At 62.0% G+C, this 27,264-nt stretch overlaps 1 protein-coding gene across 3 annotated transcripts; it reads left to right on the top strand.

The window, feature by feature from the left end:
* Nucleotides 1–1,302: 1,302 nt before the first annotated feature.
* On the top strand, nucleotides 1,303–26,864 carry UVSSA (UV stimulated scaffold protein A). Of its 3 annotated transcripts, none has more exons than XM_081244430.1 (14): nucleotides 1,303–1,368; nucleotides 2,345–2,452; nucleotides 3,610–3,940; nucleotides 5,264–5,384; nucleotides 6,204–6,494; nucleotides 7,280–7,392; nucleotides 7,485–7,613; nucleotides 15,460–15,577; nucleotides 20,758–20,902; nucleotides 21,311–21,436; nucleotides 22,159–22,342; nucleotides 22,769–22,880; nucleotides 25,450–25,615; nucleotides 26,643–26,864. In XM_081244430.1, exons 2-14 carry the CDS (start codon nucleotides 2,355–2,357, stop codon nucleotides 26,734–26,736), a joined length of 2,028 nt encoding a protein of 675 aa, XP_081100556.1. In that variant the 5' UTR covers nucleotides 1,303–1,368; nucleotides 2,345–2,354; the 3' UTR covers nucleotides 26,737–26,864. The 3 variants fall into 3 exon arrangements, with proteins under 3 accessions (XP_081100556.1, XP_081100555.1, XP_081100557.1); XM_081244429.1 differs by having other exon boundaries at nucleotides 1,347–1,393; XM_081244431.1 differs by lacking the exon at nucleotides 1,303–1,368 and adding an exon at nucleotides 1,679–1,867.
* Nucleotides 26,865–27,264: the final 400 nt, after the last annotated feature.

Raw genomic sequence — 27,264 nt, 5'->3', positions numbered from 1 at the left:
CACCCCAAGAAAGAAACCCTGTGCCCATCTGCAGGCGCTTCCCTTCCCTTCCCTCTGCTGTGGGTTTGCCTCTTCTGGACATTTTGTCTAAGTGGCATCACACATTTGCTCTTTTTGACGGCCTCCTTTCACTCAGCGTCCTGTGTTTAAGGTCCCTCGTGTGGCGTCTCAGCGCTTCACGCCGTCTTGAGCCTGGAGACAGGTGTCTGGTCACCGTCGGGCAGGGAGGAGCCCTGCCTGGGCTGTGCGCTAAGGCCGCGGCCTCTAGCGCCGTCACCCCCTTCGGCCCCACCCCGGGTCGCAGCAAATCCCAGCTGCCCCCTGACGCCGCTCTGTGCCGGCGCCGCGGCACCCAGAGCCCGAGTGAGGCGGGCAAGAGCTGGGGAGGCCGCGGCGCTGCGGAGGGAGGGCCGGGCGCCCGGGGCCGGTGAGCGGGCGAGCGCCTCCCGAGGGCCTGGCTGCGGCGGGGGTCCGAGGACGCCGGGGCCGCCGGGGAGGGCGGCTGGGGTGAGGGGCCACCTGGCTGGGGGTGTCATCTGGCACCTGGGGTCCCCGGCCGCGTGAGGACCCAACGCCCAGCCCGGGGAGTCCCCGCCTCCGGGACGTTCGGCCACCGAGCGGGCGGGAGACGAACCAGGGAGGGTCTGCCGGGGAGGGTCCCCCGGACACGGCTCCCAGCGCTGCCATCGGACCCGGGAAGTGTAGCCGCCCAGGCGAGGCTAGGGCCGACAGCGGGGGGGCCACTCCTTGGGGAGGGTTGGGGGGGTCATCTGCCGAGGCCCCCAGCCCCGGGGAGCCCGCGCCCCCTCCCAGGCCCTCCGAGTGGCGCCTGGGGAAGGTCTCCGGCGCTCCCGGAGAAACGCGCAGCGGCGCCCACCCGGGCGTCCCGTCGCAGGGGCGGGGCCGGGCCGGGGGACCGCAGTCCTCCCGGCGGCAACGCCGTGAACGCCGAGCTCGCACCCCTCAGCCCGGCCCCGCCCCGGCCCCGCCCCGTCCCCCGCGCACGCGGCTCCTTTAAGAACTTGCTGCGCCCGCCCGCCTCCTTTTTCTCGCGCGTCGCCCTCTCCGGCCGCCCCGCCCCTGCCGGGAGCGCGCCGGCGTCACTGCGCAGACCTCAGCCCTGACCCCACGTCCGCGCCTCGGAGGTCAGGGCGAGCCATTGCTTGCCGAGCTCGGGGACGCGTGACAGGAGGTGGGCGGGGCCTCCTCCGGAAGGGGCGGGCTAACTTGAGAGCAGCCGCGTCGCGGCGTAGATGCTATCTTGGCCGGGCCGACCTTAGCCCCCGCGCCGCCCGGGCCAGGGCGAGCCAATGACTGTCGCGATCTGGGGCATGTGACAGGGGGCGGGTCCTTCGCCGGAAGGGTGAGGTGAGGCGAGCGGCCGGGTCGGGCGGTAGGTACTGTGGTGTTGCGCCGCCCGGCAGGGGCGACGGGGCGGGGGCGGGGGGCCGGAGGGCGAGCCCTCTCTCGGGGACGCTCCCTGCGTCCCCCCGTGATGCCCCTACCTCACTCCTCCCCGGACGCCCCCTCCTCAGTCCGGCCGCTCCCCGGACTTCAAGACGGGGGCGGAGTTGGCCCTGACAAGGCCGTGGGCAGCCGGGTGCTGGCGTGTGCTCTGGAGAGCGGCTCCCGCCCCGACCGCCGAGGGTCGGCGACGATAAACGTTACTGTTGGCGGGCGCGACGGGAGAGGCTGCGCCCACCTTCCCGGCCCTTCGTTCCACTGATGAAGCCGAGCCCTGCAGCCAGCCAGGCGTCCTCGGTGCCCCAGGCTCAGGGCGACCCCGGCCCCTTCCTTCCTGCGCAAGTGCTGCGCGGGCGCCCCGGCCTCCTCCGCACCCGGCTTCCAGGCGGCTCCCCGCGCGCAGGTCGAGTCGCAGCAGCTCGCTCCGGGTGTAGAGGCCGCCTTGTGGCCTTTGGATGGATAGTCGTGTTGGCGAGGGAAGAGGGGCGGCGGCGGTCCTGTGGGGAAGCTAATTTAATTAAGTGCATCTTAGACCGTTCTGATCCTTGTCTTACCGCAGTGCGTGGGCAGAGGCGGAGAACAGCCGGGGCTGCAGCCTCTGCCGCGCTGGTGGGGTCGGACCGTAGATCTCCAGAGCTCACGTGCTGTTGTTGCTCTTTTCCTAATTTCCACCAAAAAGGTTTTGTTGGTCTGATTTGGAACGTCAGCTTGAATTGTTGTATTTCAGCATCGGGGGTCACCTCCCCGAGGCCAGGGAGCGAGGACCCAGCCTTGCGCCCACACCCCGATTCCCAGCGCACAGTGGAGCCCAGCAAACATTTGCTGCTGAAACCCAGAGCCCTGAAGTACTAGGTGGTCATTTCGCGTGTCTGCGTTCCAGGTTTCTACATATGGATCAGAAACTTTCAGAGTTGGTGGAAGAGCTCACAACTTCAGGAGAGCCCCAAGTGAATCCCGAGAAAATGAAGGAGCTGAAGAAAATTTGCAAGTACGTCATAAGCGTTCACGTTTTAGGTGACGGCTGTCTCAGCAAGCCCGTGACAGCCCTGGGAGATTGTGGGACTCCCCCGGGGTCCACCCTCCCCTGCCTGTCCCCACGATCGACCCTCTGCCAGGAAAGAAGCAGCAAAGGGACACGCCCGGGACGTCTCCCCAGGGCCCTGCAGCGCCTGGTCGTGTTCTGGGTAGCGGTCCCAGGTGGGGCTGTGTGGCATGGGGGAGAACACAGCAGGGCTATGGTTGGTGTCTGTTTACTCTCGTGTGTGTGTGTGTGTGTGTGTGTGTATGTGTGTGTGTCCTTGAGCGCACGTGTGTGACTTATGGATTAGTTACTGTTGGAACAAAGGATGGGAGGAAGGTTAGAGGTCATAGCAGGCGGGCTCTGCAGGACCTGTTTTTCAGCACCACCCCTTCTTTTCTCCCACTGCCGAGGGCCTCTCAGATGCTGGGAACGTAAGCCGAGGAGATTTACTGATCATTCTTATCCTGTGTTTACAAAACAGGAGAACTTAAGTGATCGTGTTAGTGATTTATGTTTTGATAAAAAATAGTGTCTCAGTTCAGGTTTTGCCGCACACCCCAGAATCCCCCCAAACAGCAGGGTGTGTGGAGGGGCGGGGATAGCCGGGAGGAGGAGCAACGAGGGGTCAGGGTGTGTGCCGGCCCCGCCAGGGCGGCTCCCAGAGGCCCACAGAGCTTTCTGGGGGTGCTGGGACGTGTGGTCTCCCCTTGGGGTGGGGTCTCTGCTACGCGAGTGCAGGGCCGGCAGACCTCTACCCGCGGGCCAGCCGGGCGGGGAGTCCTTCAGGCTCCGCAGGCAGTCAAGTCTGCTATGGGCACTGGGCTGTGGACGGGCGGTCAGCCGCTGAATGAATGAATGAGCCTGGCTGGGTCCCAATAAAACTGGGCACCCACGTTGAATCTCACACATCAGGAAGTGTTACTCTTTTGACTTGTCTTAACCAATAAAAGGAAAAACTGTTCTTGGCTTGTGGGCTATGCAGAAATAGACAGGGGCTGGGTTTGGCCCACGGGCAGTAGTTTGTCCACTTTGCTCTGGAGGAAGGGCAGAGGGCTGTGGGAGGGCCCGCGTCCCTGCCACCTGTGGGTGCGTCAGGCGCCTGCTGAGGATGGCTGTGTCCTCAGGTCTTCAGAGGAGCAGCTTGGCCACACCTACCACCTGCTGATGGCCCAGCTGAGCCAGGAGCACGCCGAGGTCCGCCTCTCCGCTTTCCAGGTCCTGGACCAGCTCTTTGCCAGGTCTCACCATTTCAGGATGCTAGTCGTTTCCAACTTCCAGGAGTTCCTGGAGCTCACACTGGGCACCGACCATGAGCGGCCCCTGCCTCCCCCCAGGGAGGTGGCACAGAAGCTGAGGCAGGCCGCCACCCGGGCCATCCGCGGCTGGAATGAGAAGTATGGCACAGCCTATAAGAAGCTGGCCCTGGGCTTCCACTTCTTAATGCACAACAAACAGGTAGGCAGGCCCCAAGCTGCACCGCCCCTCCCCGCGGGGAGCCCTCCCTGGCCCCCGGGGGTACTGAAAGGGGCGGGCCTCAGGGGCTCCCAAGACAGGAGGAGCAGCTTTGGGGGAAGAGCCGCAGCTCGTCCCCACGTGTAGGTGGTGCTGAGCCTTTGGACCTGGTTTCTAGGAAAGAAGAAAAGGAGGAGGGAGATTCAGCTGTTCAGACGTAGCCCTTTTCTGTGCTGGGCTCTGCGCTTGGGCTGTCCCCCGCTTTCACTGTGAGTTGCTGCCTGGGCTGCCACAGGCTCTGGCCGGCCCGGCTGGGTGGTACCTACGAGTACCGGTAGTGCCAGCCTCTCCCGTGCCCGTGCTCCCGGCCTGTGGCTGCTGCCTTTCCTGCCGCTCCCTAGGGGTCCACTCGAGCGTTGTTCTCAGGTCCCTCGGTCCAGCCAGCAGCCTTCCTTCCCACTAATTGGAGCGAGCTTGCTGCCTGCCTGCCTGCAGCACGCGTGGGGCTGCAAGTCTTTTACGTCTTATTTTACTAGGAGACGCCGCTGGCTGTGTTCTTCCTGGGGCTTAAGTATCGCAGCTGAGCGTGTCGCTGTGTGTGTTAAAAGAGCGCATGTGAGGGCCTCCCTGGTGGCGTAGTGGTTGGGAGTCCGCCTGCCGATGCAGGGGATACGGGTTCGTGCCCCGGTCTGGGAGGATCCCATGTGCCGCGGAGCGGCTGGGCCCGTGAGCCATGGCCGCTGGGCCTGCGCGTCCGGAGCCTGTGCTCCGCAACGGGAGAGGCCACAGCAGTGAGAGGCCCGCATACCGCAAAAAGAAAAAAAAAAAAAAAAAAAAAAAGAGCGCATGTGAGCTTGAGATCCGTAGAGCTCATGGCTGTAGCTGGCGCGGCTGCGTCTTCCCTAACGCCAGTTTTTTTTTAATTTAGTTATTTTATTTATCTTTGGTTGTGTTGGGTCTTCGTTGTTGCGCGCGGGCTTTTCTCTAGTTGCGGTGACGGGGGCTACTCTTCGTTGCGGTCCGTGGGCTTCTCTTGCTGTGGAGCACGGGCTCTAGGCTTGCAGGCTTCAGTAGTTGTAGCACGCGTGCTTAGTGGTTGTGGCCTCACGAGTTCTAGAGCACAGGCTCAGTAGTTGTGACGTACAGGCTTAGTTACTCTGCGGCATGTGGGATCCTCCCAGACCAGGGCTTGAACCCGTGTGCCCTGCATTGGCAGGCGGATTCTTAATCTCTGCGCCACCAGGGAAGTCCCCTTAGGGCCGTTTTTTATTCTTGTTTTACTTGGGTTCATCACGGGCAGATCTGACCTTTACCTCAACTTCTCAGGTAGATTTCCAAGATGTGGACGCTAGGACTCTGGCAGAGAGAAAGCGAGCAGATGAGAAACAGAAGCGCTTGGATAGAATCTACAAGGAGAGGTCTGAGCAGGCTGCGCGGGAGATGGAAGGTGAGCTGTGGGGACCGGGGGTGCCCCCGTGCCCACCCGCTGCACCTTCCCAGGAGGTCTCGGGTCTCCGCCTAGCTCTCTGTTCTCCTGTCCCAGGGCCTGGTCCCCAACAGGGTGGGGGGGTGGGTGGAGGCAAGTGGGCAGGCTGGCTGGGCGGAGCTGGCTCAGGTTGAGGGCTGGGGGAGGCACTCAGCGACAGACCCTAGCCTTCCCCTCTGGAGGCCGGGCAGCAGGAGGCACCCTGCAGGCCACCCACGCCTCCCCCGCGGCCCCGGCGGCCGTGCTTGAGACGTGTACCCTGCGGTGGTCTGCGCACCCCATGCGTTTGACGCTCCCCTACCCCCCAGCTGTGGTCTTGCCGGCCTTCTCCCCAGATCTCCACCATTGGCCAGCCCTTCCCGTGAAGGGCAGCCAGGGTGGGAGCACCTGGGCAGGAGGCCTGGCCTCAGGACAGCCGCAGAGCAGGGAGAGGTGGTCGGCCCCGAGGGAGATGCCGGGAGGGTGGGGGGTGGCCAGAGTGGGACGGTGGCGGTGTGCCCCCTCGGCTGGCTGCTGTCTTCCAGAAGTACTGGCCACAGAGGCTCTCGCTGGGTGTCCATAGACGCCGCCAGGCGCCGTCGCAGCATGAGTCAGGGCTGAGGGTGGTACCCGGGACGTCCTGAAGTATGGCCTTGCCGCGGCCGGCCGGGTGGTCTCTGGAGCAGGGCGCCTGTCTGCCCCTGTGGAGGAAGTGGGGGGCGGGGCGGGCAGCTGGCTGCATCCCCACCCTCGACGGCAAAGTCCTGATGGGACCCAGCGAGCCCCGTCTCGTCCTCCCAGAAATGTCTGGGGAGATCCGGAGCTGCCTCATGGAGCTGGAGAGCTGCTTCCGACTGCTGGTGCCCTTTGACCTTGACCCGACCCCGGGGGCTGCCTTGCCCGCCACGGCCAAAGAGGGTGGCAGGGACGAGGAGCAGCCCTGCTGCAGCAAGACTCTGGCCACCTGCGCCCGCTGCCCGGGAGCCGCGGGGGCGGAGGGGCTGCCCTCGGAGGACAGCGACCCAGAGGGGTTTGTGCGGCACCACGGCCTGGGCTCCCGCGAGTACACGCTCGAGGTGGAGTTCTCCTCAGGTACGGGCTGCGCTCACGCCCGGCCGCCTTGGCCACGGCCCCGGCGCGTCCCAGAGCTTGGGCTTTTCAAGCTGTGGGGTCAGGGGTGACTCAGGCTTGTGGGTCCTGTGGCCCCCACCCCGCGGCCCTCATTGCGACACGCAGGCCCGACGGTGAGGGTGGGCCTGACGCGCCAGTGATGGGGCACCTCTGCGGAGGGGTCGGAGGGTGGCTGGGAGAAAGAAGTCATTGAGAAACAGCTTGTCACCACGTTTGTGATAACACAGGTGGTGACAGGCTGGCCTCACGTGGCTCCTGCTTTCCAGCCACCGGTGGGGCAGGGGCACTGACCCCCTGTCCGACCCCATGTGGCCCAGGCCCCTCGGGCGGGGCTGGAGGATAGCCGGGCTGCAGGAAGAGCCCTGCAAGCCCCAAGGAACCGACGCCCTCTGGCCGGGGCCATGGAGGCAGGGGCGTGCTGGAGGTTGGGGTGCCTGGCTGAGGCTTGTAGGCGTGGCAGAGCTCAGAGGGAGGACCTTGGGGCCCAGGGGCGGGTGCAGCCTCCATCCTGCGAGTAGTGTGGGGAGGGGTGTCCCGACCGCCTGGCGCGGAGGGAGGCATTGGGGTCAGGCTGAATCCATCGTGGCCGAGATCACAAGGCAGTGAGTCTCCTTAGGGAGTCAGGTTTGGGGTCCCGGGTGATGCGTGGCTGGGGCAGGGTGGGTGGCAGTGCAGGTGGCCCGTCTGGGGTGCCCAGTGACCTGCCCGGACGGTGGTCCCTCTGATGACCCGTGTGCTTGCTGCAGACAGCCTGAAGGTGCATGAGGACGAGGACAACTTGGTTATCATCCACGTGGTCCGGGACACGCTCAGGCTCATCCAGAACAAGTTCCTGCCGGCCGTGTGCTCCTGGGTCCAGGTGGGCCAGGCGTGTGGGCAGAGGCTGCCAGGGCGACCCCAGGGGAGGGAGGGAGGGTGCCTGGCCTGCTGAGTGATTCCCCGTCCTCGCAGCTGTTCACCCGCGCAGGGTTGCACGGCGGGCACTTGGAGGGTGCTATCGACCTGAAGGCCGAGCTGGAAACTGCCCTGAGGCGATCTCGGGAGCTGGACGTCATGCCCGAGGAGGGCTGCAGGAGGGAGGTGAGTGCCCCCGGCCCGTCCACCCATGAGGATAGCCAGGGGACCTTCCTCTGATACCAGCTCGGCCTCCTAAGCAAGCAAGCATCCCTGGGGCCCCAGCGTTGTTCCTTCTCTTCCTCTCTGGGAACCGACTTCCTGGAGCGGGAGCCCTGGACTGAGCACCAGAGGCCACAGCCAGGCCTTTGCCACACGTGGAGGGACTGGGACCGGGTCTTGGCAGAAGGGCGAGGGAGGTGGGCTGGGCAGCGGGCCGAAGGCTCTAGTTGGGGAGGGGACTCCCAGGGCCCAGGCAGGGATGTGCGGGAGGCGGCCTCGCCGAGACTAGGCTGCCGCCCTGCCCGAACACCTAGTAGGCCCCTTCCCGTGAACTCGGTAGCAACTTCCAGCCTCGGGCGTTTCTCCCGTCTGTGCACTGGAGCCGAGGGTGGCTGCAGGACCCGGAAAACCAGGATGTCTCTTAACGTACAGAGCAGTGTCCCAGCCTAGGGCAGCCAAGTGGGGTGGATGTGGGGACTGGTGCCCGGTTTTGGGAGGGTGCTCAAGGCCCGCCATCTGCTGGGCATATGGCGCCACCTCCCAGGTGCCATGTGGTTCAGGAGCGGGGAGCTGATCTTCGATGGCTGTGTCCCCAGCAAGGCTTGTGGGGCGGGGTCAGGTGTGTGGCCCTGGTCCAGGGGCCCTAGGGACTGGGCAGGGGTAAAACCACCTGCTTCCGGACACCAGGCCCCCGTGTGGTGACCCCGAGCCTCAGAGGTGGTGGCGTCCAGGCCCCCTCCCGTGAGCTTGCACCAGGAGCTGGACCTTCGTGCCTGAAAGGGATCGAGAGAGCTGGGTCCTCTGAGGGTGTCCCAGGGGGCCGTGGGGGGGCAGGGAGCCACTACAGCTGGAGGGTGTGTGTCGGGGGAGGTGACAGCCACAGCTGGACGTCGTCAGCGGTCAGAGCCAAGAAGCCTCTGGTCAGAACCAACGAGAAAACAGGCAGCAGAGTGCACTGCGCCCCAGGGGCACCCAGAGCCCGAACCCCACAGGGTTGAGCCGTGGCACCTGAAGGGGGAGGGAACGGGCGGGGGCAGGTCCCTCTCCCGTTTCCTGAGGAAGCCCTGGGGTGGGGAGAGTGCTGTTCCTTGCTGAGGAAAAGGTCAAGTTTGAAGCCCCTCAGACTTAGAGGGGAGAGGGACCAGCACCCTGGGCCTTGGTGCCTCGTCCTTGCCCCCAGGGGCCCGCGGGGATGGGCCCTGCAAGAGTTTCTGAGAGTTTCCGAGCTGAGGGCCGTCGTCTGCCCTCCTCTTTGCGGGTGTGCAGCCCCCGGGGACCGGCAGAGGGCGATCTTGACCTTCTCCCGCGACACGTGGGCATGAGGCCTGGTCGTCAGCTGGGGGCCTGGCTCTGCTTCCGTGGCCGCTAGGGCTTTACTCGGTGCATAACTGCACAGGAAATAAGTTCTGTGAATTTTGACCGAGATACTTGTTTCACAATGAGAAAGGGTGCTTTCTGGGCCCGGGGGAGGAATTGGTCTGGTCTGTGCATCCTCTCAGGTCTGGGGGGGGCGTGTTTCTGAGCCTCAGCGGACTCCCGGCGCGGCATCAGTGTGGAAGGCCGGGCCGAGAGCAGCGAGGGGTGTGGGGATCAGGGGTTGACACCGTGTGCCCCCTTCACAGGCACGTGAGGCCGGCCTATCTTGCTCGAAGGCCGCCTTTCCCTCACTGTGTCTGGCGGGGTTGGGGCAGCTCCCCCCTTTTCCGAGCAGCAGGCACCCTGAAGCAGCCAGGGCTTTGGGGGAGAGCCTCAAGGAGAGACCAGGCAGCACAATCTGGTCCCTCCAGGTCTGGGGCCAGCATGCACTGCCCGGGCCGGCAAGACTCGGAGCCCAGAACTGGTAGCAGAACCTTCCGGATGTCTTGACACGGCTCCCTTGAGGGCCACTAGGTGAGGCCAGCTACTGGGAGCGAGCCCTGAGCGGCCCGCTGGGTCTGGTTCCAGCTTGAACATCAACGCATCCTTGACGGTGGCCGGGCAGCCCCAAAGCCCGGGAGGCACGTGATGACACGGTCAGGTCAGAGTGCACTGTGTGCAGGGAGGCGGCTGAGGGCACGGGCTGGGGTGGCCAGGGTCTGTCGGGGTGGGTGCGTGGTCGGCTGTGGCAGTGGCGCTGCCTTGTCAGGCTCCTGCAGGAGTTGATTCCAAAGGCCCTGAATCCTTGGAGAGCGTGCTCGCTGGTTCACTAGCAGTGGCGGCGGGCCTGCTGATGGAGTGATTGGGGCTCGGCCGCTGAGTGGCAGCGCCCCGCTCGCTCGGGCAGCCTGCTTCCCAGAATAGACGCGGCTGCGGTATCTGCACATCTGCGCCCGCTCCATGCGACCTAGCAGTGATTAGAATTACGGACCAGTGTTTCTCGCTCGCTCGTTTTCACATAGAATGTCTGGGGCCTAAATCCTTTGCCTGGTGTTTCCCCATTTAGCAAGAGCTGAGCTGGGAGCGTGTGGTTAAATATTTGAGAATTTTAACAAATGTGGAAGAGACCGAAGCTGATGTGAAGGTCGTGCTGAAGCTTAGACGATGGTTTTGGCCTTGGAAAGTGTGGGTCGTGCAGGGGCTTCTCCTGGGCAGCCTGACTGCAGCCAGGCCAAGGGCCTTTTTTTCAGATTTCCTGTTTCAGTCTGTGTGTTGCCGTATTGTTTTCCTTTTGATGTAGACGTTCCGTCTTTAAAGAATACTTAAGCCAGCTTAAATACGTTTAACCGTTTGTTTTATAGAGTGTCTGTCCCAGTTTCTTGTGGAAGCGGGCCGAGGATAAATCTTAACTAGATCAATATGGAGCATCGTTTGGTAGATTTAGTTTCCAGTTCTGCTGCTAGAGGAGAGGTCTAATAATCCGTGGCTGCTACATCTGTTAAACTGATAAAAATCCTTGGAAAACTTTTAAATTGCCTGCTGTTTAACTAGCTACGATCACCACTTAACTTTGTATTGTATAATTAACAAAATATTAATCTTCCCCCAACCAGTAAGCCAGAAAAAAATAATTCCAAGCATCAGTCTGTTTAAGCTGTGGACAGTGTGGGTGTCTTCTCAGTTGTCGGGTTCCTCGCTTCCACGGCTGGAATGCCCACGCGGATGCTCTCGTTCTCACCCACTGGTGGGCTGAAGTGGCAGCCACAGGGTTTTAACTCAGACACACCCCCTCTCATTGCAAAAGTGGAGATTGCTCCTCTTAACTCTGGGTGAGGTTTTCTTCCTGTTTTGGTCGCCCAGGCGGGTGCGCGGGCCGCGGCCAGGCTGCTGTCACGGCTGTGCTGTGGCTGTGCTATGCGCTGGAGGCGTTTCTCTGCTGCCGGAGCTGAGTGCTGGCTTCCTGTAGGTGAAAAGGAAGGAGCAGGGAACAAGGGGAGTGAAATGTTGACCGCGTTGGGTGCCCCAGGGAAGCAGGGGAACTAAATCAGCCGGCAGTCAGGACCTTGTGTTCGGCAGGGCCAGTAAACAACCTTCCTGGTGACGCGCCCTCTCCATCACCACTGCGCTGAAGGCTGCTGCGTGAGGGCTGGAGCCGGGGGAGGGGGCTGCACACGTTCTCGCGAGGACTGGGACCAGGAGCGTGTTAGCTGCTGGCGGGGCTGGGGTCAGCCGTCTCCCACCGCAGCCCCTGGGCCCTCCCTGCCCTGCAGCCCAGCCTCCCCAGCACCCTCCAGGGTGGCCGCTGTCTTCCAAACACTTTTCACATGTGGTCCCGTTAATTCCAAAATCAGCCCTATGAGGTCGATTCCATTTTCACCGTCCTCTTACAGATGGGAATATTGAGTCTAGGCGTAGCCGCATGGGTCTTCTCACCAAGGCCGAGGCAGCACAGCAAGCACCTCGCTCTTGCTAGGAGGTCGCACTGAGGGAGGAGAGCGAGCATCAGGGCTGTGTCGGGGCACTCGGGAGGAGAGCGCTGCTCATCTGGATGCAGAACAGACTCAGGCCACCTGGCCTCGGCTTGGAAATGGATGTCCAGACGTTTGGTGGCCTCCTTGCGCACCCCCGGCAGGCTGGCCAGGGTGCCGGAGCAGCTCCCAGGGCTCGGCCGCATGGGAGCGGGTGAGAAAGGGACAGTCAGTCTGACTGTTGGCTCTCAGGCCCCTGTGCAGGAGGTGAGCACATGCTCCACGCCCCGTCCGCCTCCTGTTCGCGGGCCCGTGGTGGTCACCGCGCGTCCTGTGTCCTCTGAGGTGCGTCCCGGCAGTGGAGATGCGCGTGAGATATTGGCCTGGCTGGGCAATTTGCACCGCGTCCAGGGAGGGCATTAGCATATAAATAGCAGATGTGATGACGACCATCACAGCTGAGCACGTTTAATTTTTAGTTTATAAGGTAGAATGGGGTTTTAAATGCGTTGCCATCAAGCCGCGGAGACAAATGCAGCTTGGAGCTCACTTGTCTGACGAGGCCTTACATCATTTTTTTTTTTTTAAAAAGGGAAACAGACACACATGAAACTGAACAAAAGTGATTTCTTGGGTGAAAAGTAATGGAGATGGTGCCCCGAGTTAATTAGATCGCACAAAATTTATTTAATGGTCCAGCTGTATCTCGGGCGTGCCTTGGGCGGGCAGACCTGGGAGGTGGCTCTTCCTGTCCTTCTCAAGTAATTAGCAACCTGCTGCCCTACTTCTGTAAACAGATTACGTTGTATATCTTAGCTGTTTTTATTGCTTGTTTAATTATGATCGGGGAGCCTCATTTTTCTAAATCCTTTTAACTGTGGGCGAGAATCAATTTGTGTGAAACCAGAGGAAAGCCCAGGGCATCCTCCACACCTCCCTGCGGCCTTGGGAGGGTTCAGTTTGGGGCCTGGCCCTCACCCAGACGGTTGACCGCAGGGCTCAGACCGCCTGCCCGGGCCTCCGAGGCCCTGGGACTTGACCTGTTAGGGAGGGTGGGCGCACCCCCCGGGGCGGCCTGGCATGGTCTCCTGGCCCCCAGACGAGGGCGGGCTGCTTTCTTAAGCATGTCTGGTAGTCTTTCTTCCCGATTGGGAAGCTCAGCTCCAGCAAACTGCTCTTGAGAACCACTGGTGAGTCTGGCCCCGTTTTGAAGGCCACCCACCCTCAACCGATTCCTCCCTAGGGCGTGACCTCCTCCTAGGATCCTCGGGCCTCTCCTCACCCCTCCTCTGCCCGTAGTGCCTCTACCAGCACCCAGTGTGGCGTCTGACCTGATCTGTGACCTTTAACCTTGAGGGGAAGTTGCCACCGCGACTGCCTGGGACCCCTGGGCTGGCCCCTCGAGCACAGGGGGATGCTTTCTCATGGGCCTCGGTGTCCCCAGCCATGTGCTTTTCGGAGGCCTGGAGAGGACTGTCCAGCCTGCGGGCAGGGGGTTTCCTTCCTCTGAACAGGCCCTTGGCCCCAGGTGTTCCGGCCACAGGGATTGTGCCTTGGGACATCTGCACTGCTGTTCTCCCGTGCGGGTAGTGTGCCCAGAGCCAGATGCAGAAGGTCCCGCTGTGTGCTCAGGACAGCAGAGCCCAGCCCAGCCCATATGAACTAGAACTCGAGAATGGGTTCATTCAAGCTTGAGTTCAGTATCAGCAGCGAAGCCCCTGCTTCCTTCTGCAGGGCCGTGGTTTGAGGGTCACCCCAGCTGCTAAGGGGTTTAGGACGCGAGCGTGGCAGCAATGGCCAAGGTCGTACGAGGGCCCCGGGGCCGCTCACGGCAAAGCTGTGCCCGAGGACCTGGCCGGGGGCCCTAAGGAGGCAGCTCTTGAGGGCCAGACGGTCTTCCTGGGTGCCATACAGCCTCATGGCCTCGTCAGTGAGAATTTAAGAACAGGGGGAGCCAGAGCTTAGTGTTTAATCATGGGGATAAACAACTTTAGTTGGGGAGAAAGAAGGTATAATTCCTAATAGTTAGCTAAGCAGCTAATTATTTTTTAGGAAATGAAAATTTAATAAAAGTCTCAGGTGAAATTCAAGGGTGTGAGCAATAAGCATAATATTTTATGAAAATGAGCCCCATATTTAAAGTCTGGCACTATGTGTTATGCATTGTAGCACCCGGTCCCCATCTACCTTTTAGAAAATTAAAACACATAAATTCTGTTTAGTGTTTGATACGCACTGCACTAGCCGGGACCGTAATGCCCTAAAACCTTGGGCTGCTTTCCACCTTTCATAAATTCCTGGGTAGATTCTATACAAAAATAATTTTCAGGTCCGCGGCTCATTGTTATTCAAACGTGATTGATCGTCGTCATTTGCTCAGCTCTGGAGTTAAGTGCCCCTGTCATTTCCAAAGAGTATAATTGGGACGTTTCACAGGTCAGCGGCGGAGACAGGCTTCCCTTTTGATCAGTGTTAGACCGATAACAAAAATTACAGTTTCCAATGATTAATGTCTCCGTGCTTCCCATACGCACGCCGCGGGGTGTGCCCAAGCTCAGTGCATTTGCATCTGATTAGGCCTCACGGGCAGCTCCTCCATGGATTTCGGGTCCGCAGGGCATGGGGCGTCCCCGGCCTGGCAGTGCCAAGGGCAGCTGCGGCCTGGCTGGCCTCCTGCCCTGGGGGTCAGCGGGCTGGGCCCTCCGTCCTTCTTCCGATGTGCCTGTGTGCCCCTGAGGCGTTGCTGTCGAGATGGGCTCTGGAGGGGAGGGCAAGTCTGATGAATACAACCATTGGTTGCTATCACCCCGGCAGCGGGCTACCTCTCTGGACGTTTCCTTCGGGTAGGCCTGGGGGCAGCAGCCCCTCCTGGCCTGAGAGGCTGGAAGCAGGCAGCGCCCCGCGAGTGTTTCAGGATGGCGCTGTCAGCGGGGCCGGGCTTCTGGGCGCCTTCCTGCCATGACCCTCTCAGGAAGGACAGGCCCCCACGCCCTGTCCTGGAGTGTGGGGGGGTCGTTGAGGATGGGTGAGGGAGAAGGGGAGCAGGAGGCTGCTCTGGCCTTGGAGGGGCTGTGCCTCCGGCTCTGAGCAGCATGGGCTGCCAACATGTCATTCATGCTGCACGTGGCCCCAGCACATTGGCACGTGTGCGAGGCCGTCGGTCGTCCTGCTTTTTGGAGGGCCCTCTGGTCCCCACGAGGTGAGCCCTCTGTGCTCAGTGTCCCTGCTGCTCCTACCCAGCCGGGCACTGCCCAGGAGGGGGTGGGGGCAGAGGCGGAGGGGACGGGTCTTGAAAAGAACGCCCTGGGTGGTTCTTGGGTCCCTGGGCAGAGCAGGCGGGGAGGTTGGCCTTGTCCAGAGGAAGCTTCCTCTTCGGTGGTTTTTTTTTTTTTTGCAGTATGTGGGCCTCTCACTGCTGTGGCCTCTCCCGTTGCGGAGCACAGGCTCCGGATGCTCAGGCTCAGTGGCCATTGCTCACGGGCCTAGCCGCTCCCCGGCATCTTCCCGGACCAGGGCACGAACCCGTGTCCCCTGCATCGGCAGGCGGACGCTCAACCAGTGCGCCACCAGGGAAACCCCGGTGGTTTTTTAACAAGCCATCTTGAGGGTAGAGTATTCCAGAAGTGCTGTGGTCACACTGGCACCACTGGACGCCCAGGCGGGGAGCCAGCCCGGGGCAGGATGAGGTGCTTTGGCCTGGCTGGAGCTGGATGGAGGGCCGTCATCCAGGCCCTGGCTGTGCGGGTGAGACCTGCCGCTCGTGGGGGCTCTGTGGGCTGAAGCAGTGCCCATCCATGCATCTCAGAGGGCCGGCCGGTGGAGGAGCACATGCGGCTCGTGTAGTTTAGGGACAGGAGCGGACCTCAAACACGGCCATCACGGTCAACAGTAAACCCTGACTTGGAGAAAGTCCACAGAAGCAGGACTGGGGTTGTCCGGGTCTCTGCCTGTGGTGTCCACTCACAGGTCTGGGGGTGTGTCCACAGGCGGCAGCCCCGGGAGACAGGGACGAGGACGAGGATGAGGACGACAAGGACTTTGTGGAGGTCCCGGAGAAGGAAGGGTATGAGGCCTGCATCCCTGAGCACCTGCATCCTGAGTATGGTGAGTGGCCAGGTTGGGGCCGGGAGGTCCCGCTCAGGACACTGCCCTTCAGGGCAGACCTCACGTCCGGCCTGGGGCCCGCCAAGCAGGGAGCTGGCCGTGGTAGGCACCCCGAGTCTGTGCCACCTGGTCCTGAGGTTCACTGGACCCCACCCGTCGACCCCGCGGAGCCACTTTCATTGAAAACCATGTGACTCTCATTTCCTGATCGGGGCGCTCACTGGCCTGGGCCCCTCCCTGAGGCCCGGCCTGGGCTCCCGCGGTCCACTTGGTGGGCAGGCCCTGCTGCCAGTTCCTGTGGGTGCGGCCAGGCTGTCCACACACGGAGGCCTCCGACCCACCCCCACAGGCCCATGCTGACCCCCCCTGCCCTGCAGCTTCAGTTCCCACCACGGTGAGGGGCAGCCCTGCTTGGGGTCACGGAAGTCTCAGCCGTCGGGAGTGAGTCCAGGGTTGGAAGGGCACCCTCAGAGCAGAGAGCACCTCCTGGGCTTGGGGGAGGGTGTTGGGGGCACGCGGTGTGGTTCCCACGGCGGTAGGGCCCTTTGGGCTGGGAGGGAGTCGGGGGGGGACGCCACTGCCTTGGTGGGTGGGGGGCAACCACCCCACATTCTCTGGGCTCCCTTGCTGCCCAGTCTCCGTTTCTCAGGGGCGTCACGGGTCAGGCGGTGTCCTCCTTCCCGTTGATGGAGTCGCAGCCTGATGTCTGGTCCAGGAGCAATGACACACCTTGAGAAGGCATGCTACCCACGACCTGTCTTTCCCGTGTAGCATTCTTTTCTTTTCCAGAAAATTTCCAAAAGCCTCATCTGCACAGGAGGCATCTCTTTTCCAGAGGAAGCTAATAAAACCAAGATCGCATGTGGGGTTGTGGCGAAGTGGACAAATTGATTTGAATCGGAGTGTGTGAGATGAGATGTGAATTTGTTAGTTTAGACGCTCAGGCAGTTGGAGTGTGAGGACATGACCCGTTAGGTGTGTCACACCAAGTTACCATACCAGCTTCACAGCTCTCCAGTGTTTGGGTCCTGCCGTCTGCGCCACGTGACCCTCCCTGGGTGCCTGAGGGTGCACCCTCCGCCCTCCTCCTGCCCTCCTGGCCCCCGCCCTTGGTCCCGGCTGCGCTGACCGCACCGACCACGCCGACTGACCATGCCATCCCAGCAGCGGGGCTCCTCTGACCACTGGGCCACTCCCTGTGCCCTCTGTTCTGCCTCGTCCTCCAGGTGCCTGGCCCACCCCCCGCGAGGCCTCGTCCCACACCAGTGAGGCTGCCACGGGTGCTGAAGGCCCTGGGGTGCCATGACTGCCCTCCCAGGTCTCCCCTGGCTACCCCGCCTCGAGGGAGCTCCAGCCCCGCCAAGAGGCTCCCAGGTCTCCAGGCACCACTGTGGGTGACCACCTCCAGGTGTCACCGACCCGACGTTTGTCTTCCCAGCGGGGCCGCAGGTGTGACAGAGCGGAGCTGAGCCATCCCCTGGTGGTTTGTGGGCCGGGCAGCCTGGGAGCCCTTGCACGACAGGACCTGCTGAGCTCTGGGTCTGTCCTGCGGCAGTGGGGGGCTGGGTGCCGTCCCCCCGTTCCCTGGAGGGGTCTGGGGCCTGGTCTGGAGCACAGAGTTTGGGGCCACGGGGCCCCTGCAGGAAGTGCTGGGCGTGCCAGTTCGTAACTAGTTGATAGTTCATCACTGGTTTTTCAGTTAAACTCAGGTGACTCTGCAGTAGATTCGGCCTAAATCCGCAGCTGAGGAGACGGGTGCCCGTTTTCTTTCTCTGAATTTTCACTGAGGGGCTTTTATCTTCCCGTTAATCCTACGATTTCTGTCAGGACGTAATCTCTTTCTCAAATTTACATTTTAATTACAAGGCCAGCTGAACTAGGTAAAATCAATAGTGTCAGGCTCGCAGCCGAACTCCACGCGGAGCCCCCACCCCTCCATTTCCTGCCATCGATCCTGCCCGCCCCATCTGCTTTAGCGCTGCAGGCACGGAGGTGCCACTTGGTCAGTTTAAACCAGCCCAGGGGGTTTGGGCATTCTCATGACTCTTCCTCAGAGCCGCCGAGGGAGCACATTTGAGCTGAGATCTGTGTTTGAGGCAGACGCCCCTGCGCGGGTGGGTGGGGCTGGCGGGGTTCGCCGTGACCTGCGACCTCTGGTCTCCCCGGACTCAGTGTTCTCCCCGAAAGCACAGCACCCGGGGCCGGGGGACACGTCTGCTTTTTGGACTTTTACCTTGAAAGTATGTCAGGGAGATTGATTTTCTACAGCAGTGTGAGAACGGTAGTGTTTTTTTAGTGCTCTGAGTGTTTACCCTGCTTCAACATGCTCACCCATCTTTTTAATGGTTTAAAACAACAAATCGATGAAAAATATATTTCATTCTTGTAACTCTTAGGAATTCTCGTATCGATCTTTGGGTTGCGATTGTAGCCACCTACATGAGTGCCACAGCGGCCACTTATCAGTCCCACCTCCCCGTGTGTGCGCATGCCCGTGTCGGGGTCTGCACCAGTTGGTAACGCTGCATTGTCAGCATCCCGAGTGGGGGCATCTGGAAGGCTTTGTGAATGGACCCGGGATGTGTTGGTGATGGGGCCAGGTCCCCGCCGGCCTTCCGAGAGCACCCAGGTCTCAGAGCTCAGGGTGCTGCCGGGTGACCAAGGTGGACCCTGCCACGCCAAATGGCTCTGCCCCATGTCCTCCACTCTCAGCCACGGGCACCTGAGAAGCAGGGGTGGACCCTGTACTCTCAGGGCCGTGCACAAACTTGGAGGGCGTCTGGAGCAGGCAGGGCAGGCGTTTTTCGTGAAGGGCCTGGGGTAAACGTTTTCGGATTTGTGGGCAGTATGCGGCCTCTGTTGCAGCTACTCACCTGCTATCGTCTACAAAAGCACCAGACAGCATGCCGGCTGTGCCCGCGGGGAGGCCACGTGCAGACACCGGGAGGACTTGGCTGCGAGGTCTGCCCGCCCTGCTGCAGAGAGCCCGGAGCTGATGGTGGCCTGAGCCAGCCTTCCCAACCCGTCCTTTTCGCCTTTCTTCCCTCCCACCCCCTCCCACTTCCCCTTCCTCCCCCAGGAAGCACTTCCCCTGGCGTCCAGCTCTCAGTGCTGTGTCATTTCCTGTCTGGTTTCTCTCTCTAAGCGGGGGATGTTCTCGAGTCTGTGCACGTGGATGGAGGGATGGAGACGCCATCAGGAAGGCCAGGCTCGTGGCGTCGCGGGCAGCGCTTCGTGTCAATGTTGGTGCTGCTCTGCTCCCGTGGCGGGCGGCTCTTTGGCCCCTGGAGCTGCCTGCCTGGCTCTCTTGTCAGTTTTCCATGTGTCCTGGGAAGGACTTCTCAGACGTGAGGCCCCAGGGTCTGTCATAGAAGCCACGACCTACCTCACTGACCCTTCGTCCAACCCCCACTGGCCAGGGTCCGGCCGGCACTCCCAGGGCGCTCATGAGGCAGAGCCATTCACGTCCATTAACACCTTCACACACTCTTCTTATGCAGCTTTTTGATGTAAAACCCAGTTTTTTTTGTGGTGACATTGGCTGAGCTTCCTTCTAGTTCCCTTTGGCACAACGAGTGTCTTTTCATCCTTTTATTTTCTTTTAGTTTTAGTCTCTGTTAACCTTTTGTTTTAAGTGGTTCTCGCCAAAGTGGTAAATTGCTGATTGTTTTTAATTTCATCAGTGTGTCTTTTTGTTGACTTGAATCCATTGAGTTACTACTGTGTTCTCAGCTGGGGTTACCAGTTTGCTGCACATCTCTTTGCCAGCCTTCCTCTTTAGTTTGCTGTTGTTACTACTGTTTTGTTTTTTTCTTTTCCTACCTTTTATTTGCTGGGTAAACTTTTTTTCTGCTGGTTTTGAAAGTGTTCATCCAGTATAAATAAAACGATACGAGTATTTTCGCTTCTGATGGTGACGCCTGCTCGGGAGAGTTGCACTCATACTTCCCCTCGCCATGCACCTCCCAGCACGTCCCTGTCCCCACGTCCTGCACAAGATGGGGGACATGCTGGCTCCTGCTCGCTCAGGCCCCCCAACCCGGCACATTGGGTTGTCCAAGTACCAACTTACTTCTGACAGTTGCGGGTACTCAGGTTTCGGGGGAGGTGGGAGTGAATCTTACCAAGTCATTTCTTGGCCTTTTCTCTCCATGTCCCGCAAACCCTCCTGAACCTCCAGGTGGGGCTGTGTCCTTGACCTGCATGTTGAAACCTAGCGTAGCTGGGTATAAAATTCTGAGTTTGACTGTTGTTTCCGAGACCTTACACTCACTGTTGCCTGTGGGAGGCTTGTGGCTTCCGAAGGAAAGCTGCTCAGACCTTTCTGTTCATCTCTCGCGTTCCTAAACGTCCTTGTAAGAGCCTTGCACGTTCTTCCTTTTGTCTCCTTCCTGATACTCAGTGAGCCCCTCGGTCTTGCTCTGATTCCAGGAAGATTGGGCTCTTTATTTCATCCACTCCAGTTATCTTTTCTCTTTCCGGGGTCCAGTAATGTGGAAGCTGATGCCTATGTGAATGCCCTTCACATCTCTGACCAGAGAGAGCTGCCCATGGGTGTGCAGCCACCCTCCTATCCTTCAGCACGGCCTGGACTCGTCCTCTCCTCCGCTTGCCCGCTGTCTTCGTCTTCCTGGCTCCCTCTTTGTGGGGCCCTGGTGGGTCTCCAGCTCCTCTTTCTTTCTCACCTTCCAAATATTTTGTTTCTTGTTCACCTCTTTCTTGGCAGTGGTTCCCTGTCTGGAGGAGAGTTTGGGGAGGGAGGCGCTGCCCTTGCTCTCGGGATGGAGTGCCTCTGAGGTCCTAACCCACACCCTGCCCCGTGCCTCCTGGGCAGCCCTTGGCCCAGGTGCCCAGCTGGGAGGGGCTGGCAGGGGTCAGGGACAGCCCGGGAATCGGCACAGGTGGGCCAGTGGGGCCCAGTAGTGTCAGAGAAGCTGCCCTCCCCCTGCCCTGGGGACCTGGGCACGGACCCTGGCCTGCAGAGGTGGCCTGGTGGCCTTGCCGGTAAGATGCTGGCATTGGGGCCTCATCTGGCTGGCGGGGCAGGTGCTGTGCTGATGGAGGGTTCGGTGCCCTCACACATGCTGTGTCGTCACTGTAGGATGGGGACACGGCGCCCTCCAGGGGTCTGTCTGGGGTCATGGGGATGGTGGTCAAGAGCAGATATGTCTCTGTCACAGGGCTGGAGAAAGACCTGGCCACGCTGGCCTCGCAGGCGAGGAAGAGGACGGGGAGCAGCGAGGAGGCCTGCGATCCCACCTCTGCGGCCGCCCAGCTGCATTGGCTCCAGCGCCACTTGCCCCCAGCCTCGCCCCCGAGCCCCAGGTGATGCCCAGACACCTGCCCCTGCCCAGGCAGCCCCGTGTGTGCACCCCTGGCCGGGCAAGCACCTGCCAACATCTGTACTGGGGCGGGGGCTGCAGGGGCCGGGGGTCCTCAGCACTGGTGTGTAGGCCAGGCCATGGGGGCGGGCCAAGGCTCGGGGGTTCAAGGGGGCAGGCGTCAGGACACCCCTGGGCCCAGCGTGAGGACCGCAAATCTGAGGCCAGCTCCCCGTATGGTCTTGGGATGGCCAGCCTTTTCGTAGGGCTTCAGGGGCTGCCCTGGGTTCCAGGCCCGAGGTGGCAATGGTCGCAGCCCAAGTGTGTGACCAGGAGCTCCGGGGCTTGTGGAGAGGCAGGTGGCCGAGGCCGGCTCCCGGCAGCCCATCACTGAATCCTCTGCTGTCTCCAGGGTGCCGCTGGGTCCAGAGGAGGCTGAGAAGCTGGCGGCAGAGCGGGCCCGGGCGCCTGTCGTGCCCTTCGGGGTGGACTTGTGCTACTGGGGCCGAGAGGAGCCGATGGCCGGGAAGATCCTCAAGTGAGTGCGGGCGTCCCATGGGTCCTGTGGGCCACCCAGCCTGCCCCCGGCCTGGGCGCAGGGGACACAGCCAACGCAGGGCCCAGCTCTGCCGCGCAGGCCCTCACACGTCCCACTGAGCGCAGCTCTCGGGCTCTCATAGGCATGGTGTCCGGGGTCGTACAGCCCTGCCCAGAGGCCTGTGGACCTTCTTTGAACCTCCTTGTTACTCCCTGGGGGGATGTCCCCTGTTGTCCACCCTGATGGTTGGCCATCATGACAGACGGCATGAAGGCTTGTCTGCCTAGGACTGGGGTCCGGCCCGGCCCAGCCCACTGCTCCAGGCTCTCTGCCCAGGCCCTCGTCACGATCACCCTCTGGTCCTCTGACTCGGATCTCTGCGGGCCCGGCCTGGGGCTCCGCAGAGAGTTTCTGGGAAGCCGCCGCCCCCGTTGCTGCGCTGGACACTTTCTCTCCAGAGTGGACACGGGGGTGGGGGTGGGCGGATCTGTCCTCTGTTAACCTCCGTCAGGGAGCCCCTGCCCCGAGTCCAGGCCAGGCTAGGGCGTCAGGCCACCGGGGTGGGGTGCCTGCTGGTGCCCCCGCCATGCTATGCGTTTCTGCTTGTCCTGGATGGGCTCACAGGCCCAGGGGTGGCCCCTGCTCAGCCGCCCAGGCTAGCCTTGCTGCGGGTGCTGCGGTGGCCACCCCATGACGGCGCTGAGCATCCAGTCCGTGTGCAGGTCCGACTCGGAGCACCGCTTCTGGAAGCCCCGCGAGGTGGACGCGGAAGTAGAGAGTGCCGCTGTCTCTGAGTCTCTCCGGAGCCGCCAAATCACCTTTGCGGGGCGATTTGAGCCTGTGCAGCACCGGTGCCGTGCCCCCCGGCCTGACGGCCGGCTCTGCGAGCGCCAAGACCGCCTGAAGGTGAGGAGGGTGGGGGGCTGGGCAGTGGGGTGGCCACCTCGGCCAGGCCAGGATGGGGCCGGAGGGGGCGTTGGGCTCCAGGCTGCTGGTGCCAGGACCTTCCCCTGGGTGGGTGGTCTGACATGCAGGCACAGGGCTGGGTTGCTCCGTCCTGGCCCCTGCGTCCCCGCCCACGTGTGTCTCCTGAGCGCACTCTGTGCTGGGCTGGGGGTCCACGGAGGCGGCACTGCGCCAAGCAGGGCTTTGGCCAGACTGACACCAGATCTCCCTCCGCTGCCTGGCTCTGTCGCGGCTGCGCCGGAGGGCGCCTCCTTTGAGGGGTGTGTGAGCAGAGGGTGGTGTGGGCTGGCCGTCCCCGAGAGCCGTGAAGGTAGGGATGGCCAGTGGCCCGCTCCCGCCTCAGAATTGCTCTGTTCTCTGCCTCAGTGCCCTTTCCATGGGAAGATCATCCCAAGAGATGACACGGGACGGCCTCTCCATCCGGAGGACAGGGTCCGCGAGCAGAAGCAGCAGCTGCAGAGGGCGGCGGGGCGCCCAGGTAGGTCCGGGGGACAGGGTAGGGGCAGCCACGGCGTGGGGAGCACCCTGGACCCCGGCAACCTACAGGGTGACCCGTGGTTTCCACATGTGGTCGCCTGCCACCTCCCACTCAGTCATAACTCACAAGCGTGGCCGGGACACACTGTCCTCGGGGCTAGCAAGACCCTGAGCACCAGCCTGACCACATTTTCACACGGCTCCTGATGGGCGACGTGGATACACACTCACGGCCAGAAACCACCTTGTCCTCGTTTGTTTGGGTTCTGGGTTCTTAAACCTGTTTTTAAGCAAATGGAAAAACCGGGGCATGAAAAGTTAACTGGCTGAGCCCCGAGCTGCCTCCAGGACGCCAGCTGCCCCCCTCCGTCACCTGCTGTCTTGCAGAACCATGCATGAGGGGCCGGGCAGGAGGGCTGCGGTGTGTGTGGTGTGCGATTTGCGTGCACGTGGACTGTGTGTGCGTGTGTGTGGGCAGAAGGTGAGGGTCCTGCCCGGTGGTCCCAGGCATCCTTGCTGAGCCTCTGAGCCTGGGGCGCTCTCTTGGGGTCCTACTCAGGGCCCCTGTTTTCCGGCCTGTAGGCCTATTTCGTGCCAAACAGAGAGGGGCTTTCGTGCCAAAGCCACCGAGACGCTGTTCTCCGCCATTCAGGGAGCTCATCTCATCCTAGCACGTGAGCCGGTGCTGTGTTCTGGCACGAGCTGTGGGGTGGCGGCTGCCTGGCCCCCAGAGGGCCCTGAACAGCCGGGCAGGATGGTGACCCGCAGAAGCAGCATCCTTGGCAGGGCAGCACCCGGGCATGCTTGGGGTGGGGGTGGTGGGCCCACTGGGGCCGTCCCGCCTTGGGCCCCTTTTCTTAAAAGAAAGGCCAGGCCCACGGTGCAGAGCCCCCCGAGGCAGAAGGCGGCTGTGTCTGTAGGGGTGGTGCTAGTGTGGGTCTCAGCTGGGCCGTGTGTCCTCTTTAGCAGGGTTTTTCCCTTTGTCACGAGAGACAAACGTTAGATTTCGGCCTCACACCCAGGGTTGGCGCCTGGAGCCCTGGCGGGCGGCGGGGAGGGGCCCTGACCCATTAATCCGCGGGCGAGGCCTTCCCTGGTGGCCCACGCTTGGGAGCAAATTAAGTGCCTATTTTTGTGTCAGCCCTGAAGAGTATCAGGATCTGCAGCCCTCGGTGACTTGTTAACAACAGGTATCATGCCGGGGCCGTGGGCCAGCGCTGGCCAGTCAGATGTGAAATAGCATCTCTTTACTAACTACAGTATCGATCCCCGCCTCCCTCACACGCCGGGCAATTTTCTTTTCCCTGGCGTTAACCTCGGTGACAATGCGCGCGGAGCTCCAGGGCCCGTCAGCACGCAGGACGGCCCCGTGGCCCGGCTCTTATTGATTTTTTTCAAAGGCTTTTAAATTGCTCCTTCATTTTACTGAGATGCTCATTCCATCTCTACTGGGTGCCGGCGTTTTTCCGTTGTGTTTAAACAATTGCTCCATTCACCGGGTTCCTAAACTGTGACGCCTTCTCATTACTGGGAGATAAACTGTTTGGACAGTTTTCCTTAATCTTGGATTAATCGTTCCTGTATCTGGATTGTGCCACCCCGTATTCCTTCACTTCAAAAATCAACTTGGGGAGGCCTCGCTATCTGTCTGGGCGCGTGGCTTCTCCCCCCACTGGACGCGCCCTGCTTGCCACCCGGCCCCTCTGCTGCAGCTCCCCGTGGGGCTCTTGTTTGCACGGTGGGCGCCATCGGGGTTTGGGGTGTCCAGCCCCCTTCTGCCAGCCAGGGCCTGGGTCCGTAGGTCTGGGCACGTTGGGGGGCTGTGCTGTCACACTCCTGACCAGGGCGGCCTTCCCGAGCCAGCGGGCTAGATGGGGCCTGAATCTCAGGGACCTCCACGCGACCCAGCCCTGCCCCCCGACACAGCAGAAGGAGACTGAGGTGGAAGTCGCTGCCAGGGCAGTGGTGCGTGGAGTTGGGACGCTGGCCCCTGACTCCGATGCCTGTGCCTGCTGCGTTGGGACCCCCTATTTAGACAGTTAACGCTTCCCGTCTTGGCAAACAGGCACACTGACCTGTCTCTGTTGCAGCCGGGTCTGGTGAGACCAGGCCTTGGGGCTGGGTGACGTTTGTTTCCCCGCGGAGCACCGTCTTCTGACCTGAAGGGCCTGGGCCGTGGCGGGAGGAGCAGGGCTGCCTGCGTGAACCCGACACCCTCATCGCTGGAGCCTGGAACCAAGTTATCTTTGGACCAGTAAAGAGGCCGTGGCCACCCTGCTGTGCACACCCTCTGGCCAGCAGACGGGTCCGGAGGCCGGCCACGCCTGGGTTCTGGCGGGGCACCGTCAGCCTGGAGGCCGAAGCAGCCTGCGCGTGGCACTGCCCCTGGCCGCCAGCCTCGGTTGCCTTCCTGCCTAAGGGGTCAGTGGAGGCACCCACCTTGGCCTACGGGGGCCTTGTGCCCACTCCTCGGGCAGCCGGTGGCCCTCCCTGCCCCCGTGTCAGGGAGGGCTCAGGGCTCAGGTGAGGTCGGCGCCGGGAGTTTTCTGCAGTGTCGGGTGTGTTTGCAGCTTGGCAGGACCCTGAGCTCATGAGGGATGTGGAGGCAGCCACTGGGGTGGATCTTGGCTCATCCAGGCCCCGTGGGAAGGGCAGGCGGCGGCGGTCCGGCCTCACCGATCTCAAGCGGCAGGCGGACACAGCGCGTGCACGCATCGCCAAGAAGGTCTTCGCCAAGTAAGAGCTTCTCGCGGGGTCCCACCCTCCGCCCCAGGCCCGGTGTTGCTGGCAGCGAGAGTGGAGAGGCTGCCAGCCTGCGCCCCCACCCCGCTGCTCTGGCGGCCAGAGGCGCTCCTCACGGTGCTGCCAGGTGCCCTAGAAGGCACGAGGGTGTCCGTGCCCAGGCCCCATGGGCGCCGTCCACCCCGGGCAGAGGAGGCGGCGCCAGAGCCCTGCCCGAGTCAGGTGAGCAGGAGGGTGGCTTCCTGAGCACCCCCGCGGAGCCCCCACAGCTCCTCGCCGCCAGCCTGCCTTGTGTGTCTGCATCCAGGGGAGGGCTTGGCCCCTGGGCTCTGGGCACGAGGCTGGCTCCCCGTGGCTCAGCCAGGGGTGATGGTGCCATGGGTGCTGGCGCCCGGAGGAGCGGGGACCGGGGGCGTCCTTCGAGGGGCTGGGAGCTGTGGCCAGAGCCTCTGTGATCTGTGAGGGAGGTCGTGCCTGACCCCTGGAGTGGTGGCCGTGTCTGGGCCTCCTCGCTGCCAGGCCCCAGCGGCTTCCTCCCGGGCACAGGCGCTACCTCATCACGGCAGCCAGGCTGGCCGCGAGACGCACGTTCCTCGCCAGACGTCGAGCTCTGTGCACAGTGGGGCAAAAGCAAGCTGGGCTGAGTGGATCCAGCGTGTCTTGACCGCCTCTGCCCACACGCTGCTTCCTGCCCGGTTGCTGGGCAGGCTGCACCCTCGTTCTGGGGTGCACCCTGGTGCTGGCAGGATTAGGGATCCTGGGAGCTGCCTTCAGGGCTCAAGGAGCGATGGGAGAGATGCCAGGACACGGCCAAGGCCACGTTTGGGGGCAGCGCCACTCACTGTGGTGTCCGGCTCTGGACGGGGAAGCTCTGGCTATTTCCGAGCTGTGTTGCCCGTCCGTAGGGAGCGGACGGGCAGCTGGCCCAGGACCCATGCCTGAGCCCAGCCAGGCTGCAGTGAGCAGCCCGGAGCCCTGGCCGGTGCCTCCCTGATCACATCTCGCTGTGCTTTCCCTGCAGGGCCGCTGTGCAGAGGGTGGTCACAGCCATGAACCAGATGGACCAGAAGAAGCATGAGAAGTTTGCAAACCAGTTTAACTACGCGCTGAATTAGAGCGCCAGGCCGGGTTCACTCTGGTCGTCAGCTCCTCCTCTTCTGCTGATGAGCTAGGATGGGAAGGCAGACCCAGGTCTGGGCTGTAACAACAGCCACAATTATATTGTGTATTTAACGTGAAGAAATGGTGCACTTTCTCCTTAAAGTGCCCCAGAGGTGTGGACTCTCCCCTGCTGCGGGGGACCACGGCCATCGCTTACGGGTCTGACTGCCCAGTAGCCCGGGGTGAACTCGGGCAGCCGTGTCCACAGGTGGGCGTCTTGTACAGCCTGTGCCCTTTGTGGTGTGATTCAGGGTCGCTCAACGTCCAGGACGAGTGTGCAGCCTCCAGCCCTGCCCCCCAGCCTTCTCCTCCTCGGAGGAAAACCCACATTTCACGTTGACACGAAGGGGAGCCAGCTGTTTGCTCTTGGCGTTTCCAGCTCACAGACATGCTGGTGGTGGTTCCACATCAGAATGCAGGGAACTACCTCACTCTTTGTTCTTCTAAAATCAACTTTATTGAGACATAACTCATGTACCGTA

This window comes from Mesoplodon bidens, assembly GCF_964165515.1.
Source record: "Mesoplodon bidens genome assembly, chromosome: 1".
Lineage (NCBI taxonomy): Eukaryota > Metazoa > Chordata > Mammalia > Artiodactyla > Ziphiidae > Mesoplodon > Mesoplodon bidens.
The sequence above is the reverse complement of the archived record's forward strand: the minus strand, read 5'-3'. Positions and strand labels throughout refer to the sequence as shown.